This window comes from Cervus elaphus, chromosome 13, assembly GCF_910594005.1.
Source record: "Cervus elaphus chromosome 13, mCerEla1.1, whole genome shotgun sequence".
Classification (NCBI taxonomy): domain Eukaryota; kingdom Metazoa; phylum Chordata; class Mammalia; order Artiodactyla; family Cervidae; genus Cervus; species Cervus elaphus.
In genome coordinates this window covers 20,975,187-20,992,316 of record NC_057827.1, presented here as the reverse complement: position 1 = coordinate 20,992,316, position 17,130 = coordinate 20,975,187, and the positions used below count along the sequence as shown (strand labels likewise).

Sequence of the window (17,130 nt, the reverse complement as noted above, 5' to 3'; positions counted from 1 at the left end):
AGATGAAAAGTAAGAATGCTCACTGCCATAATCTAAAGATCCAGCAGCACAAACCTCTGAGTTACTTGTAGGATTTTATGTAAGTGAGGAGGCAGCCCAAGAAACATCTGATGTTGAATTTCTCATGAGTCTGTTGGTCAGCAGCTCAGAGAGTATCTTCCATTCTTATTTGTGCAAATTTTTAAAAGATTGTATACTCACTACAGTCCTTTTTTTCAAATGTAACTGATCTGTGAAATCTGAAAATCTGAGAATCAGTGCTACATGTTTTTAGCTTGAAGGGATTTGAAATACATTCAAAGAATTGAGGTCATGTAAGAGGGAAGCCGGTAACATATCAAAAAAAAGGAAGGAAGAGGCCTAGCCAAGCCCAAAGGGGATCAGCATAATCACTTTGTGATCCTGAATAGTCACGTGAATGAAAATGTACTAGAGAGGACAGTGGAAGAGGAGCCCAGTGACCAAAACTATTCAAAGTCAAGTGCTATTTACAGCCAGAAAGTTGGTGGCAACAGGAAGGATGTCTTCTACAATGGAGAAAGACGGCAGGGTATGGTAGAGTGTCCAGGCTTAAGCCAAGCTGGGAATTCAAATTCCATGAAGGAAAACCAAGGATAAACTGATTCATTCATCATGGATCAATGCTGTGGAAAGCTGGGGAGGCTATGCCTTCTTTCATCCCAGTCACACTGGATGTGAAGATCACGATCAACAATTTGAGATCCACATGTACACACTGCTATATTTTAAATGGATAACCAACAAGGATCTATCTACTGTATAGCAAAGGGAACTCTGCTCAATGTTACGTGGCAGCCTGGATGGGAGGGGAGAATGAATACATGTATATGTATTGCTGAGTCCCTTTGCTGTCCACCTAAAACTATCACTACATTGTTAATCAGCTATACTCCAGTATAAAACAAAAAGCTAAAAACAAAACAAAACAGGACTAACTTTAGAAACCATTTCTGCTGATGGGGCTGAGGCTTTACTTGCATCTCCATCTAGTAGCTCAGCTGGTAAAGAATCTGCCTGCAATGCAGGAGACCCTGTTTCAATCCCTGGGTCAGGAAGATCCCCTGGAGAAGGGATAGGCTACCCACTCCAGTATTCTTGGGCTTCCCTGGTGGCTCAGATGGTAAAGAATCTACCTGCAATGCCGGAGACCCCAGTTCAATCCCCAGGTCAGGAAGCTCCCCTGGAGAAGAAAATGGCAACCCACTCCAGCATTCTTGCTTGGAGAATCCCCGTGGACAGAGGACCCTGGCAGGCTACGGTCCACGGGGTCGCAAAGAGTTGGACATGACTGAGTGACTAAGCACACCATCTAAGTCTGGGAAGAGTTGATAGATTAAAATCGACATGGGCTCTGGAGGGAGACTGGGTCCACACCCCAACCCTGTCACAAGCTAACTATACAACCTGGGCGTGAGTATGTGTGTGTTTGCCTGAGTGTTTTAATTATCTAGACAATTTCTAGAGCCATTTTTCAACTAGGCTATGTGATAACTTATTTTTATCTCTTTAGTCTCAATTACCTTATCATTTGACAGAGACTAAGTAATATGCAAGAATTCACCTGGTTAGAACATTTTAAGTTTCTTTTATTTTAATGCTTTTAAATCTCTATAGAAAAGGAATGCAGAATAGACAGTAGTTGTAGTCCTGCCTCTGTAATATCAGCTACTTACACTGCACTGAACAGACAGCTAATGGGCAGCTGCTGTGTGGCTCTGGGAGCTCAGCTCGGTGCTCTGTGATGACCTAGAGGGGTGGGTTGGTGGGTGGGAGGGGGGCTCCAGAGGGAGCGGATATATGTGTCCTGACAGCTGATTCACTTTGTCCTACAGCAGAAACTAATATTGTAAAGCAATTATACTCCAATTAAAACATAAACAAACTGCTCTGAAGACTTCATCCCTGTATATGTATTTAAATTTATTTTCATACCTGAAAACTATACAGAAGATCTATTGATACTCTGGTTGGGCCATAATTACTACTGGATAAGAAAATACATGTAAAAGAGCAAGGTTCTTTCTTGACTTATGAAAAGTGCTAAATATTTTCTTAGATAAAGTCTGCGAGGGCTTTTAATGTAGTAAAATAAAGCCCTTCCCAACTCACAAATAAAAGACTATCCATATTAAGTTTAAATGGTCCTAGATAGTTAAAATCATCAAAATGTTTATCTGATCTTTATAGTTTCATACATTTCCTGTAGAGCAGAGAACCCCAACCTTTTTGGCAGCATGAACTGGTTTCATGGAAGACAATTTTTCCATGAGCTGGTAGGAGGGATGGTTTTGGGATGATTCAGGGCAATACATTTATTGTGCACATTATTGCTATTATTATTACATCAGCTCCAGCTAAGATCATCAGGCGTTAGAATCCAGATATTAAGGACCTCTGCCCTAAAGTAGTCAGCTATTACTTACAGCATGACCTTTGTTCTTTCTTTAATACTGGGGTAGAGTTGGCTTTATAATATTGTGTTAGCTTCTGCTGGATTCAAGATGGCAAAACGCCACCTTTACTGTTTTCTTTACTGTTGTTAACTTCTTTTCCTCTATGGTCTTGGAAGAGGTAATCACGTTTGTAGACTTGTATATATACTAAGGACAAACATACTCTAATTCTACAGGGAATAAAATGTTGGCCTGTGTGTTGATTTTATTTTATTTTTTAATTTTTTTTATTAGTTGGAGGCTAATTACTTCACAACATTTCAGTGGGTTTTGTCATACACTGATATGAATCAGCCATAGAGTTATACGTATTCCCCATCTCGAGCCCCCCTCCCACATCCCTCTCCACCTGATTCCTCTGGGTCTTCCCAGTGCACCAGGCCCGAGCACTTGTCTCATGCATCCCACCTGGGCTGGTGATCTGTTTCACCATAGATAATATACATGCTGTTCTTTCGAAACATCCCACCCTCACCTTCTCCCACAGAGTTCAAAAGTCTGTTCTGTATTTCTGTGTCTCTTTTTCTGTTTTGCATATAGGGTTATCGTTACCATCTTTCTAAATTCCATATATATGTGTTAGTATACTGTAACGGTCTTTATCTTTCTGGCTTACTTCACTCTGTATAATGGGCTCCAGTTTCATCCATCTCATTAGAACTGATTCAAATGAATTCTTTTTAATGGCTGAGTAATATTCCATGGTGTATATGTATCACAGCTTCCTTATCCATTCATCTGCTGATGGGCATCTAGGTTGCTTCCATGTCCTGGCTATTAGAAACAGTGCTGCGATGAACATTGGGGTGCATGTGTCTCTTTCAGATCTGGTTTCCTCAGTGTGTATGCCCAGAAGTGGGATTGCTGGGTCATATGGCAGTTCTATTTCCAGTTTTTTATGAAATCTCCACACTGTTTTCCATAGTGGCTGTACTAGTTTGCATTCCCACCAACAGTGTAAGAGGGTTCCCTTTTCTCCACACCCTCTCCAGCATTTATTGCTTGTAGACTTTTGGATAGCAGCCATCCTGACTGGCGTGTAATGGTGCCTCATTGTGGTTTTGATTTGCATTTCTCTAATAATGAGTGATGTTGAGCATCTTTTCATGTGTTTGTTAGCCATCTGTATGTCTTCTTTGGAGAAATGTCTGTTTAGTTCTTTGGCCCATTTTTGAATTGGGTCATTTATTTTTCTGGAATTGAGCTTCAAGAGTTGCTTGTATATTTTTGAGATTAATCCTTTGTCTGTTGCTTCGTTTGCTATTATTTTCTCCCAATCTGAGGGCTGTCTTTTCACCTTACTTATAGTTTCCTTTGTTGTGCAAAAGCTTTTAAGTTTCATTAGGTCCCATTTGTTTAGTTTTGCTTTTATTTCCAATATTCTGGGAGGTGGGTCATAGAGGATCTTGCTGTGATTTATGTCGGAGAGTGTTTTGCCTATGTTCTCCTCTAGGAGTTTTATAGTTTCTGGTCTTACATTTAGATCTTTAATCCATTTTGAGTTTATTTTTGTGTATGGTGTTACAAAGTGTTCTAGTTTCATTCTTTTACTAGTGGTTGACCAGTTTTCCCAGCACCACTTGTTAAAGAGGTTGTCTTTTTTCCATTGTATATCCTTGCCTCCTTTGTCAAAGATAAGGTGTCCATAGGTTCATGGATTTATCTCTGGGCTTTCTATTCTGTTCCATTGATCTATATTTCTGTCTTTGTGCCAGTACCATACTGTCTTGATGACTGTGGCTTTGTAGTAGAGTCTGAAGTCAGGCAGGTTGATTCCTCCAGTTCCATTCTTCTTTCTCAAGATTACTTTGGCTATTCGAGGTTTTTTGTATTTCCATACAAATTGTGAAATTATTTGTTCTAGTTCTGTGAAAAATACCGTTGGTAGCTTGATAGGGATTGCATTGAATCTATAGATGTGTGTTGATTTTATAAAAATTCTTTGTCACTACCAGCAACCAAAGTCCAAAAATTGGGAATCACATTATATCTCTTCCTCTCCTTCACTTACTTGCCATGATGACCTTTTAAGGTGTCACCTGTCTTCTCCTGCCTCCCGCTTTAATCAAGCCACCATTATTACCTCTGCTTTAACCCAACTGGTGGTCTCCTACTTGTATTGCATGTTGGAAAGAATTATGAGAATCGAGGGATCACTGCATCAGGCCTCCCAGATTACTTAGAACTCAGCCCAGTTCAATACAAATGACCAGGCCAACAAGATGGTAGGATGTTTCTTTTGGAAACCATCTTTGTGTTTTGTTTTCCTGTTACAGACATATGTTGCTAAGATATCTTTGGCTTGGCAACACCCTCTCTATTTCTGCTAGAAAATCCTGGCTTCGTCTCCCTGACCACTGCTATTAAAACCTCTCAGCCATCCTCAGAGTCTCCATTAGCATCAAGGAAACTACTCCACCTTTACACAGTTTTTCAAACTCCATAGGGGCCCATAATTTCTTGTAAAAGAAAAGTTTCATCTGGTAGATTAAGTGCCAAGTTCAAGTTCGGGCTCTTTAATCTTTAGGCAAAGCTTGCCTCTTTGCTGGTCAGACCACACACAGGGAAGTTTTGTTAATGTTAAGAAGTCTATGAATAGGAATGTGTCCCAAGAAAACCAGTGAAAGTCAGAACATCAGAAACAACATCACATAAGCAATGTTTAGGTGAACTGCATCAAACTTGGAGGAGGTTTCACCTGGGGAAGTTAAAGCATGTAAAATGAGGGTAATATCTTATCCTTATTTTTACATATTTTAAGTAAAATATGTAAAATTCATAAGATCAAAACAGAGAAAAACAAATCCACCTAGTTATATACTATGGAATGTATATGTCTTTAAATGGAATGTTAATGAAGAATTTAAGTGGATATTAGATAAACCATGGTCTTCCCTGGTGGCTCAGTGGTAAAGAATTCACCTACCAATACAGGACACATGAATTCAATCCCTGGGTCAAGAAAATCTCCTGGAGAAGGAAACAGCAACCCACTCTAGTATCTTGCCTAGAAAATCCTATGGACAGAGGAGCCTGGCAGGCTAAGTCATGGGGTCGCAGAGTTGGACACGAGTTAGGGACTCAACAAAAACTAGGTACACCATATGTTAGGTAAGTTCTGAAAAGGGTTCATGAGCTGAGGATTTGAAGCCTATTTATTGTGTGATGTTATGATTCCATGGCAGCCTCAAGTCTTTCGGTAATGATGTGTAATGACCTGGGGATTTTCCTTTCAGTAGAATAAGGGTATGATTTCCAAATCCCTCTCAGCCAAAATGGTTTGAGTGATCCAAAGTAACCTACAAAGTGCTTTGAGCTCCATGATGAAAGATGCTATATAAATTAAAAGGGTAAGTTAGTCATAATAAATAACGGTAATGATGATGAACGGTGGTGTCACAAAGAAGAAGCTGGCCTGCCATTAGGGAACCCAAAGCAACCAGCTGGAAATAAAGCATGTCCAGACCAGAAGGATATTCACTGATGAGACCACATTAACCTTTCAAACTAAGACCTGGATCAAGCCTCTGATTCAGAGGTGTGAGCATCTGAAATGGAATAAACTATAGTATTTGTTCCAAAGCTTGAATATTACCTTAGACTTCTAAAAGCTTTACCCAGATGGGTCAACAGGGAGCTTCCCGTTTCAGCAGAAGAGAAAACTAAGTAGGTCGGGGGAGAGCCAGAATTCCCAAGTCGAATTATGACTCTGAACCCAGTGCTCTTTTCACTCTCAACCAGACTCCAGATAATTCAAGGGAACACGTAACTTCAGAAAAGAGCCAACTTGGATGAGAAAATGTTTGAAACGAGGTCATATCCCTCAAGACAGCTTGCAGAGTTGTTTTCCATCCATTTAGGCTCAGTAAGCATGCTAATAAAATCCTTAGCCCCTCAAGCAGGGAGGAATCATTCAATGAGACTCTAGAGCTGATTCCTAGAGCTCAATGAACACATGGTGGAAGCTAGCTGAGTGCTGCTGGGCCAGGAATGGACACTGTGCTTCAGGGCTTTGTCCCGCTTGAGATCTAAGAAGCCTGATTGCTGCCAAAGGTCTGATTGATGGTGCCTGCTAAAGCACTTGTCCTCTCATACCTCGTACGTGCCAACCAGTCACCGTATGCAAAAAGTGCCAGACGGGGCCAACCAGTCACCATATACAAGAAGTAAAGACCCTGTTCTCTGCCCACCAAAAAATTCCATCCAAAAAAAAATGGGGGAGCTTCAAAACTAGGAAACTTGTTAAATATGTGGATGCTTTCTTTACTTACTTATCTACTTTCCTATTTTTTTTAATTTTATTTTTATAGGCTTTAGCGTTCATTCACTTGCATTTTGGCATAATTTAACATACTTTATCATTTAGAATTTATTCTGATCCTCTTTTACTATTTTATCATCTTTATTATTTTTAACCTTTTTAGCTTCTCAATATTTTTTTGTGTGTGTCTATCCTTTGAAGCTAGTCTATTCTCAGCATTTCAACATTTATTAATATTTAGGATTTCTTTCCTGAAGGAAATTATTTTATATTTCTTAAAACATTTTCTTATTTAAGTCATTTTATCTCTGAAATTTGCTTTTTCATACTTTTATAACTCATTTTATCTCTCTTTGTTTTTATATTTTCAATATTGCTCTATTTTCTCAGTTTCTAAAAGTGTGCTTTTGCCTCTTTAATATGGATATTTTAAATTGCAACTTCTTTTGCACCTTTAGCTCTTGAAATTATGTTTCCTTTCAATTTTTCTATTTATCTTGAATTCTGGTTTTTCCATAGGATATAACTGTCTAATCCTATAGTAAAAATAACCATTTATTACCAAAGGAAGGAATGTTAATTTTTTTCCCACAGCTTGAGACATGTATGTATGAATGTTCACCCTGTCACCCCCATCCACTGGCTCTGAGATGTCGAGAACCTGCTCTGCTTTCTGAGTCTCAGCCCACAAACTCTGAAAATGCTGACTCTTTCTAACCCTGGAATTCATCTTTCCCAATATACATTCTGAAAGGCATGTAGGAGTGGGCCAGGAAAAGCACCACCCCAATCTTCTTTCTTCCAGCCAACCATTTTTCAATCATTCCACTTTTAACCATTCCACCTCCATTCTTCAACCATTTCAGCCATTCCATTTAAATAAAGTGACACCCTTACTAGAGCTGTATCCAGAATCCAGTAAAAACACAACTGAGAAGACTCATCTGCAGTGCGTGCTCAGTCACTTCAGTCGTGTCCAGCTCTCTGCGACCCTATGGACCATGGCCCGCCAGGCTCAGAAGCAAAGAAAAGCACCAGCCTTAACTTCATCAAATCACAGTTTGAGCCCTGGCTTTGTCGTTAAACCAGCCCAATTGGCAAGGGGTGGGGGGTAGGGAGTCATCTGATTATCATGGACATCAATTCCTTCCTTTTTAAAAGGAGAGTGTTAAATTCAATTCTTTCTAAAGATTCTTCTATTACTAACTGCCTATAAGTCTATAATTTTCTATTAAAAGAAACTATGAGATTGATACCTACGTTTATAGAAAATATCCTGATATTTGTACGAGGTAACAGAACTCAAGAGAAGTCATTCCTTCCAGAGAACCAACACCTCTCAAGTCAAACCCATTGAGCAAAACAACAATCCGTTATCATGGTAACATAAATGCGACCTAAGTTAGGCCAGGTGCCTGACATACTTGCCATTGATGACACCATCTGGGTTGAGCATGGGGATTATCTTGAAAATGAAGTTTTCCCTCAAGAGCCTAGCCACAGGGTCACTGCTGACGAGGAACTCCAGGGTCCCCTTCATCACCCAGCTAGCATTGCTCTCTCCCGGGTGAACTCGAGCCGTAATCACTTGGTATGGGCGCTGCCCTGCAGGGAAAAAGGAAACACACATGCAAGAAAATTAAACCTAAATACAGTTTCCATATCCATCAAGACAGTCTCCAGGAAGCCAGTTTTACACCTTACTGGCGTAAAGCCTTAAATAGGTTGATTGTTTCTAATACACACCTAATGTGCATTTATCCATTTTCCATCTGCCTCTATAGTCTGTAAGACTCAGGAGAGTATACAGTTAAAGCTCAAGGCTGTCATCTAAACCGTAAGCACTCCGTGGCATCAAAACAAGCTATGAATCAGATTTTAGAAGACCACCAAAGAAACAGTTTTCTCTTCAGGACCCAATAGTGTGGTGCTGGATGTTTCAGATCTGAGATTGAATCTTATCTTCATCATTTACCAGTCGTAAGATCTCAGCTGCAGAATTTAATTTCTCCAAGGCTGCTTTCTCACATGTAAAATGAGGACAATGATACTGACCTCCTGTAGCTGTTATAAAAACTAAATGATATAATTATAAAGCACTTGGCATATTGCTTGCCATTAGGTATGTACCTGTTAGCTCTCTCCCTTCTCAGTTATAAAATCTGTGGTTAGGATGTTCCCTCTCATTTCCCAGCAGTAAGAGGAGTCAAGTACAGAAACTGAACTGGGAAACTTATGATTGACTTTATGACACTGAAGCCAATCCTGGAGAGATTTCACAGAAGGAAGTGCCTAGAAGTTCAGTCTTGAAGTTGCAATACCTCCTTCGCTTTGCAAAAGAAATCATGAACACACTCTCTGCCAATCACAAGGAGTGTATTGACACAATATACCTCTATGCAGAATGCATTGAGAAAAGATAGACTTATCCTTTCTTTGTTGACAGAAGATGCACATAGCTTTGAGACCTATTCTCAGACCACATCTGGGCTCAGATGGTAAACATCTTTGACTGATTAGTGATGTCTGTCCTCACATACTTGAGGAAGTGGGAGGTAGAGAACATGTGGTATCAGACAAGCAATTCACCATGTCTGCTCTAACCTCCTGTTTGATTTTGTGAGGGTTTTTTGACTCTCACTTCCTTCTGTATCCTCACCCAATTCCTTATTGCTCCTAAACTCATTTTAAAGGCGAGAGCTAAATTTTTGCCAGGTATAAATACGTTAGCCACTAAATAGTCTGAAAGTTAAAAAAGTCATTTTCTTCCTGATTTTTCAAATCATGAGTTCAATATTTAACTATGAGTTTATGGCTTTTCTTCCCTTAAAGAGTAATATTTTTGAAGGTATAAACTGTATCTCTAATTCTGTACAAAGAAAGACAAAACTGAATAACCTCAAGAACCCCTAAATAACAAGGAATAAAAGATATGGAGAAATAAACTAGTAATTACCCAATCATATTACTATTATCATCAATTAAAACAAACAAAATCCCCTCTGTCAACAGCCAACGAGATGCAGGTTTAAGGGGCATATGTATTCATGCACTTTTATTGACTATGGTGAGAGCACATTACTTCTCTTTGTAGATCCTTTATATTTTCGGGATAACATTCAGCTTTTTTTTCCCTTAAATTTAAGCAGGTATCTTGAACATATTCCAGGAACTGCAGGAGGCATTGAGTATAAAAAACTGAATCTATTATAGTTCTTGTTCTGTAAAAGACCAAAGCACTTGTCGGTGGTGACAAACATTCAAGCAAATAATGACAAGCGAGCTAATGGAGGTGTAAATAAAGCACCAAAAATAGATCTGTCTGAGAGAGGGGAAGACATTTCCAGAGACGTGATGCTATTTATTTAGACTGGGTCCTGCAGAATAATTATCATCTAACGAGAGAAATGGCATGGCAACCCACTCCAGTACTCTTGCCTGGAGAATCCCATGAGCAGAGGAGCCTGGCGGGCTACAGTCCACGGGGTCGCAGAGCCAGACACAGCTGAGCGACTAAGCACAAGTTGAGAGAGAAGGTGAGGAAGGGTCGTCTAAGCAGAGAAAAAGACTCATGCAAGGAACACAGAGGAAGCACAGCCAGCTTCCTGTTGAGTTTTTATTGTTTTTCCCAGTCTGTAAAAACAATCCACTTTTACAAACTGGTGCTTTCAAGAATCAAGAAAAGCCATGAGTGGCTGAAGCAAAGGACTGGAAACGGTAGCTCATGAATTTAGAAATTAGGCTGGTGTCAAACTAATAATATCCCTCCTCATACATTTTGTTTTGGGTTTGGGGTTTATACTGTTGATCAGAAGTTCTCAGTCATGAAGTCAGTGTCTCACTGGTATGTTATGACCTGTGGTGAGATCTATTGAAGAATCATTGGTTATTAATAAAAGTGCAAATGTTTGCTTGTTTATATATAGATATAGATAATATATAGAGATAGATATAGATAATATATAGAGATAGATACAGATACAGATATATATATTCACACTATATATGTGTATGTGTGTTTGTGTGTACACGTGTGCTCATTCGTGACCGACTCTTTGCAACCCCATGGACTATGGCCCACCCTGTTCCTCTGTACATGAAAATTTCCAGGCAAGTACACTGGAAGTTTCCGTTTCCTACTCCAGGGAATCTTCCCAACCTAAGGATCAAAACTGTATCTATTGAGTTTCCTGCATTAGCAGGCAGATTCTTTACCACTGTGCCACCTGGGAAGCCCTATATGTATACATACATAGACATATATACATATATTCACAATGTATATATCACACAAAATGTTGGTTACCTGTCCAAAAAGCTATAGTCCCCTTCTTTCTTACTACCAGACCCCTAATTTTGGGGGAGGTTAAAAAAGTGCCCAGATCAAAACACCCAGCTTCATGAACCCTCTTAGAGGTAGGAATGGCCATGTGTCAGGGGTGAGACCAATGAGATGTAAATAGCAGCCAGAGGGTAAGTCTTTCTGGAAAAAGGATTAGAGAGCACAGTTTCACCTGGCAAATGCCTTCTTAGATTTCTGTCTCTTGTATTTGTCTCTTCTTCCTTCCTAGAACATAGATCTGACACTTTGAGGTGAGGAAGCCAATTCGAGAATCCAAATCACATGAGAAGATGGTGACCATAAAGGTAGAAAGAGCCTGGGTTCTTGAAAAACCCCTTAAGCAGCTATCCTGCACCTTGACTAGTTTCTTCAATGCTTCTAGATGTTTGAGACCAATAAACCACTATTTGACTGGGCAAACGTAATCACATATTTGTTATATTTTGTTAGACTCTAGTTCAATTTATATGAATAAAAGAACAGTTTTAAAATCATCTTTACAATATGGTTACCTTGAATAGCATGCATCTAAGTGTGCTTTCTGGACTGGGGAGAAAAGAGAGACACAAAGAGTTATTTTGAGAATAGTTGCTAGGTGTGTCCCAGAAATAAACAGTCGAGAATGTCTACTTTAAGTAATAGAGAGTAAATGATGGCTTTTCAACAGGAGCAAGACATATCAAAGATTGTGCTTAAAAAAAAATCCTGACATTTCTATAGACAATACATTTGTTTAATCACAGACAGTACAGCCTACCAGAGTAGAGCACAACTTTTATTTTTTTAACTTTTTATTTTATATTGGGCTATAGCTGATTAACAATGTTGTGATAGGTTCAGGTGCAGAGCAGAGTGACTCAGCCATATACATACATGCAAATATATATTCACATGTACCCCACACTCCCCTCCCATCCAGGCTGCCACATACCATTGAGCAGAGTTCCCACTGATCCCATCTACCCCAAACTCCCCTCCCATCCGGGCTGCCACATACCATTGAGCAGAGTTCCCACTGATCCCATCTACCCCAAACTCCCCTCCCATCCGGGCTGCCACATACCATTGAGCAGAGTTCCCACTGATCCCTTGTTGGTTATCCATTTTATGTAGAGTAGTGTCTACATATTGATCCCAAACTCCGTAACTATCCCTCTCCCCCATCCTTCCCTGCTGGCAACCAGAAGTTCAGAGAACAACTTCAAGAGCTGTATTTCCAGAGTTCAAATTCCAGCCCCACCATGTTCTGTCTGAGATGAATTATGTAAGTTTCTGAAGAAACTGAGCTTTAGACTGGATGTTCTGCATGTTAGACTAACGATTTGCTAACTGGAACTTACTAAGTAAGTGTGTGGGTTGGGGGTGGGTGGTGGTATACAATCAGCTAGTTAGCACAGTTGAAGTTAGTTGAAGGTCAACTTTCGCACTATATCATTTGATCACAATTACTTTTCACTCCTTCCAAAGCAAGCTGTATTGACATGCCAATAAAAAAATTACTGAGAAAGAAAGGGGCTTGATGAATCTGTACCCAATCAGTGGCCGATTTTCAGTTCTATAATTCCATATCACTCTCTGTGGTTTTTGAACTATGCTCATTTACAGTATATTAAACAATCGTAAGTGTTCCCAGTCCATCAAAAAGAAGTAAAAAAAAGCTTAAGCTCTTGTAAATTTTCAACATCAATTGGATCCTCTCATTGTCTGGGCCAGTTGAGTCCCATTGCCTGATAACTAGTGCAATTAGTGCATTATAGTCAAGAAGTCAAATGCAGCTCTTGCAAGGAAATATCAATGTTTCTCTTTGGAGAGTCAGGTTTATAATTCACTAGATTGCCATATGCCACAAAACCTAAGAGGCTGTCCTAAAGAAGCAAACAGGGAAACTGTGGGTTCTCATGAAGACATTAGCATAAGCAGCAGTTTAGCCATTTCTAGTAGATTTTCCTCTCTTCCTCTCTGTGATTTAAGGCAATTTTGCATTCATATTGGTGAGTTCAACCTATGGGACCATTCAGTTGTAGCAGCAAATGGTGCTCCAGAGAACCCACAATAGACAATAGCTGTAAACAGCATGCAACACACACACTATGTGTTTTTTCTTGTCATTGAAAATTTAAGATTTAATAACTCATCTCTGCTTAGGGGAGGGCAAAGAGTGTAGGGTATACGTCTTTTAGTTTTTCTCTGCAATTTATAAAATCTATTCTGGAGTCCATGAAGATCTATGGCGGAGTCATGGTTTGGCATACTGTAATTCTTAAAGTCACATATTAGATTTATGTCAGTGGCAATGACATCTGGGAACAAGTAGAGAACTGTACAATCCTAAGAGAGATCAGGCTCATGGCCAATGAAAAACTGAGAAAGAACTAAAGACATGTGTGATGTGCACCCAACTATATAAATATTCATTCATTTATTCCTTCTTTCTTTTAGCAGTATTATTAAGCTCCTACTGGCACTCTATAAGGGTCTTGAGATTCCAAAAGAAAAGATTTTTGCCCTCAGGGAACTAATAATAGTCTGGTGAGAAAGACAGGAAAACAGATAATCATGATCTTATGTGATCAGGGGAAACTGTCAAAACATTTCCAAAGCACAGTGGAATGCTCATTATGACGTTATTTACGGTAATGCGAGCACCTGGAAGTGACTTAAACTGCATCCACAGGAAATTAGTTAAGGAAACGATATATAAAACAGAATACTATGTAGCCATTAAAAATGGCACATAGATCTCTTTCTGTTGATATTAGAGGGTACCTGTCACATAATGATGAGTGAAAGCAATATAGGTGAGATACCTGAATTGTAATTGATCCTATCTGTGTTTAATTTTATTAATAGATACTTAAAGGCATCTGTACACAGAGACAAATCTGTGAGTGGGGGCCATCTGAGTCATTCTTTTTTTTTTTTCTGAGTCATTCTTATTTCCTCTTTATCCTGACCTAACATATCTGTCTCTCCAGAAAATAACAATCATATGTCAGTTTTCATAGAGGCAAAATATTTGTCAATATTTCCAACTTTTCAATAGATTCTAAAATATTTTCCAATAGTAAAACACAGAAGAGAAAATTGTTTAAAAAATAAATAAATTTTCACAGAAGAGGTGACATTTGATCTGGTTCATCCCATTTTAGTTGGAGTTTGCCAGATGAAGAAAAGAAAGGAGGGAGATGCAGGACTTTCCTGGTGATCCAGAGGCTGGGACTCCATACTTCTACCACAAGGGGGTTTCCCAGGTGGCTCAGTGGGTAAAGAAACAATCTTCAATGCAGAAGACTTTGGTTTGGCTCCTTGGTCAGGTAGGTCCCCTGGGGGAGGGCATGGCAATCCACTTCAGTATTCTTGCCTGGAGAATCCCATGGACAGAGAAGCCTTGCAGGCTACAGTCCATGGGGTCACAAAGAGTCAGGACTAAAGTGACTGAGCACTCCTACACTCATCAGGGAACTAAGATTCCCCATTCTGCACGGTGTGGTCGAAAAAAAAAAAAATCAGTAAAACACTTTAAAAAGAAAAAAGAAAAGAAAAGTGGGAGATGATAGGAAAGGGATAAGTTGATATATCTGCAAAATAACAATGTCATAAAGCACACAGTATCTGAAGAAAAGCGATGTCATTTTATGTGACTGAAGCAATAGCTATATGGAAGGTAAGAGTGATGCTATAAGCTAAATCTGTACCCAATTCTTTTAAACAGGTCTTTTAGCCTGGCTAAGGAGTAATTTTATAGGCTATGGAAGCACCATGAAAAATCATTCTACAATGGTGTGATTAGATGGGGGCTTTTCTTGGAGCTACAGATGGCAGGAGAAACAGCAAAAAAAAAAAAGCGCATATTGTGATATTAAGGTCAAGTCAGCTAACATGACCTTAACTCTGGGAGAGAGTGGATAAAAATGGCCTGACTGAAGGGCAAGGGGGTGAAGAAAGAGACGAGAAAACAAATGGAAAAGAAAATGATATCATTTATATGCATTATCTTTTAAAAATGATATAAATGGACTTATTTACAAAAAAAGAGACAGACTCACAGACTTAGAAAACAAACTTATGGTTTCCAGAGGGGGAAGGTAGCAGAGGGAAGGGATGAATGGGAACTGGGGATTGACATGTACACATCACTGTATTTAAAACACTTAACCAACAAGGACCTACTGTATAGCACAGGGAAATCTGCTCAATGTTCTGTAATAACCTAAATGGGAAAAGAATTGGAAAAAGAATAGATACATGTGGATGTACATATGAAACACTGCTGTAATCCTGAAACTAACATGACGTTGTTAATCAGCTATACTTCAATGTAAAACAAAAATTAGAAAAAGAAAATCTCAATGAAAGAAGATTCTGAGAAAGAAAATTTGAAAAGAGTTTGATGGAAAAACTTATACACTATATAGAATATACATGATACTAAAGTTTACCACCAAAGATAGCATGCTATGAACATTTTATGTGCTGTGTGCCTTTCACTAATATATATTGGAGGTCTTTCTAGATCAATATATAAAGATTTTTCTACCTCTCTTTTTTAATTAGCCGCATGTAGGGTATTGTTCTTTACAGCATCGAACTTTACTTTCAAAACCAGATGCATCCACAGATGAGCATGGTTTTCACTTTGGTCCAGCCTCTTCATTCTTTCTAGAGTTATTTTCCCACTTTCTCAGTAGCGTACTGGACATATTGGACCGAAGCATATTGGACACCTACCAACCTGTGGTAGGTGTCCAGTGTCATATATTTTTGCCTTTTCAACTCTTCATGGGATTCTCAAGGCAAGAATTCTGAAGCGATTTGCCATTTCCTTCTCCAGTGGACCACATTTTATCAGAACTCTCCACCATGACCAGCCCATCTTAGGTGGCCCTGCCTGGGATGACTCGTACCATTGAGTTACACAAGGCTATAAATCCATGTGATCATTTTGGTTAGCTTTCTGTGGTTGTAGCTTTTGCTCTGGAGGCCACGGGATTATAGTTCTTGCTTCTTCTATCTGCCCTCTGATGGATGAGAAAGAGGCTTGTGAAAGCTTCCTGATAGGGGGCCTGGCTCTGGGGAAAAACTGGGTCTTGCTCTGGTGGGCAGGGAAATGCTCAGAAAATCTTTAATCCAACTGTCTGCTGATGGGTGGGGCTATGCTCCATCCCTGTTAGTTGTTTGGCCTGAGGTAAACCAGTCCTGGTTCAAGGTCAGGAGGGGCAGCCATGAGGAGATACTCCTCGTCCAAGGTAAGGAGCAGCAGCTGTGCTTTGCTGGAGCAGCCGTGAAGAGATATCCCACGTCCAAGGTAAGAGAAACCCAAGTAAGACGGTAGATGTTGCAAGAGGGCATCAAAGGGCAGGCACACTGAAACCATAATCACAGAAAACTAGCCAGTCTGATCACAGGACCACAGCCTTGTCTAACTCAATGAAACCAAGCCATGCCGTGGGGGCCACCCAAAACAGTCAGGTCACGGTGGAGAGGTCTGACAGAATGTGGTCCACTGGAGAAGGGAATGGCAAACCACTTCAGTATTCTTGCCTTGAGAACCCCATGAACAGCATGAGAAGGAAAAATGATAGGATACTGAAAGAGGGACTCCCCAGGTCAGTAGGTGCCCAATATGCTACTGGAGATCAGAGGAGAAATAACTCCAGAAAGAAGGAAGGGATGGAGCCAAAGCAAAAACAATACCCAGTTGTGGATGGGACTGGTGATAGAAACAAGGTCTGATGCTGTAGAGAGCAATATTGCATAGGAACCTAGAATGTTAGGTCCATGAATCAAGACAAACTGGAAGTAGTCAAACAGGAGATGGCAAGAATGAACACTGACATTTTAGGAATCAGTGAACTAAGATGGACTGGAATGGGTGAATTGAACTCAGATGACCATTATATCTACTACTGTGGGCAGGAATCCCTTAGAAGAAATGGAGTAGCTATCATGGTCAACAGAAGAGTCCAAAATGCAGTACTTGGATGCAATCTCAAAAATAACAGAATGATCTCTGTTCATTTCCAAGGCAAACAATTCAATATCACAGTAATGCA

At 39.7% G+C, this 17,130-nt stretch overlaps 1 protein-coding gene across 3 annotated transcripts in view; it reads right to left on the bottom strand.

Annotated features, from left to right (window-relative positions):
• Nucleotides 1–17,130, bottom strand: part of AGBL1 (AGBL carboxypeptidase 1) — a 909,156-nt gene that overhangs the window by 550,631 nt on the left and 341,395 nt on the right. For all 3 annotated transcript variants that reach the window (XM_043922371.1, XM_043922372.1, XM_043922374.1), the window contains one exon: nt 8,160–8,340. In XM_043922371.1, the coding sequence (XP_043778306.1) occupies nt 8,160–8,340 (181 nt within the window). The remainder of the gene's footprint in view (nt 1–8,159; nt 8,341–17,130) is intronic.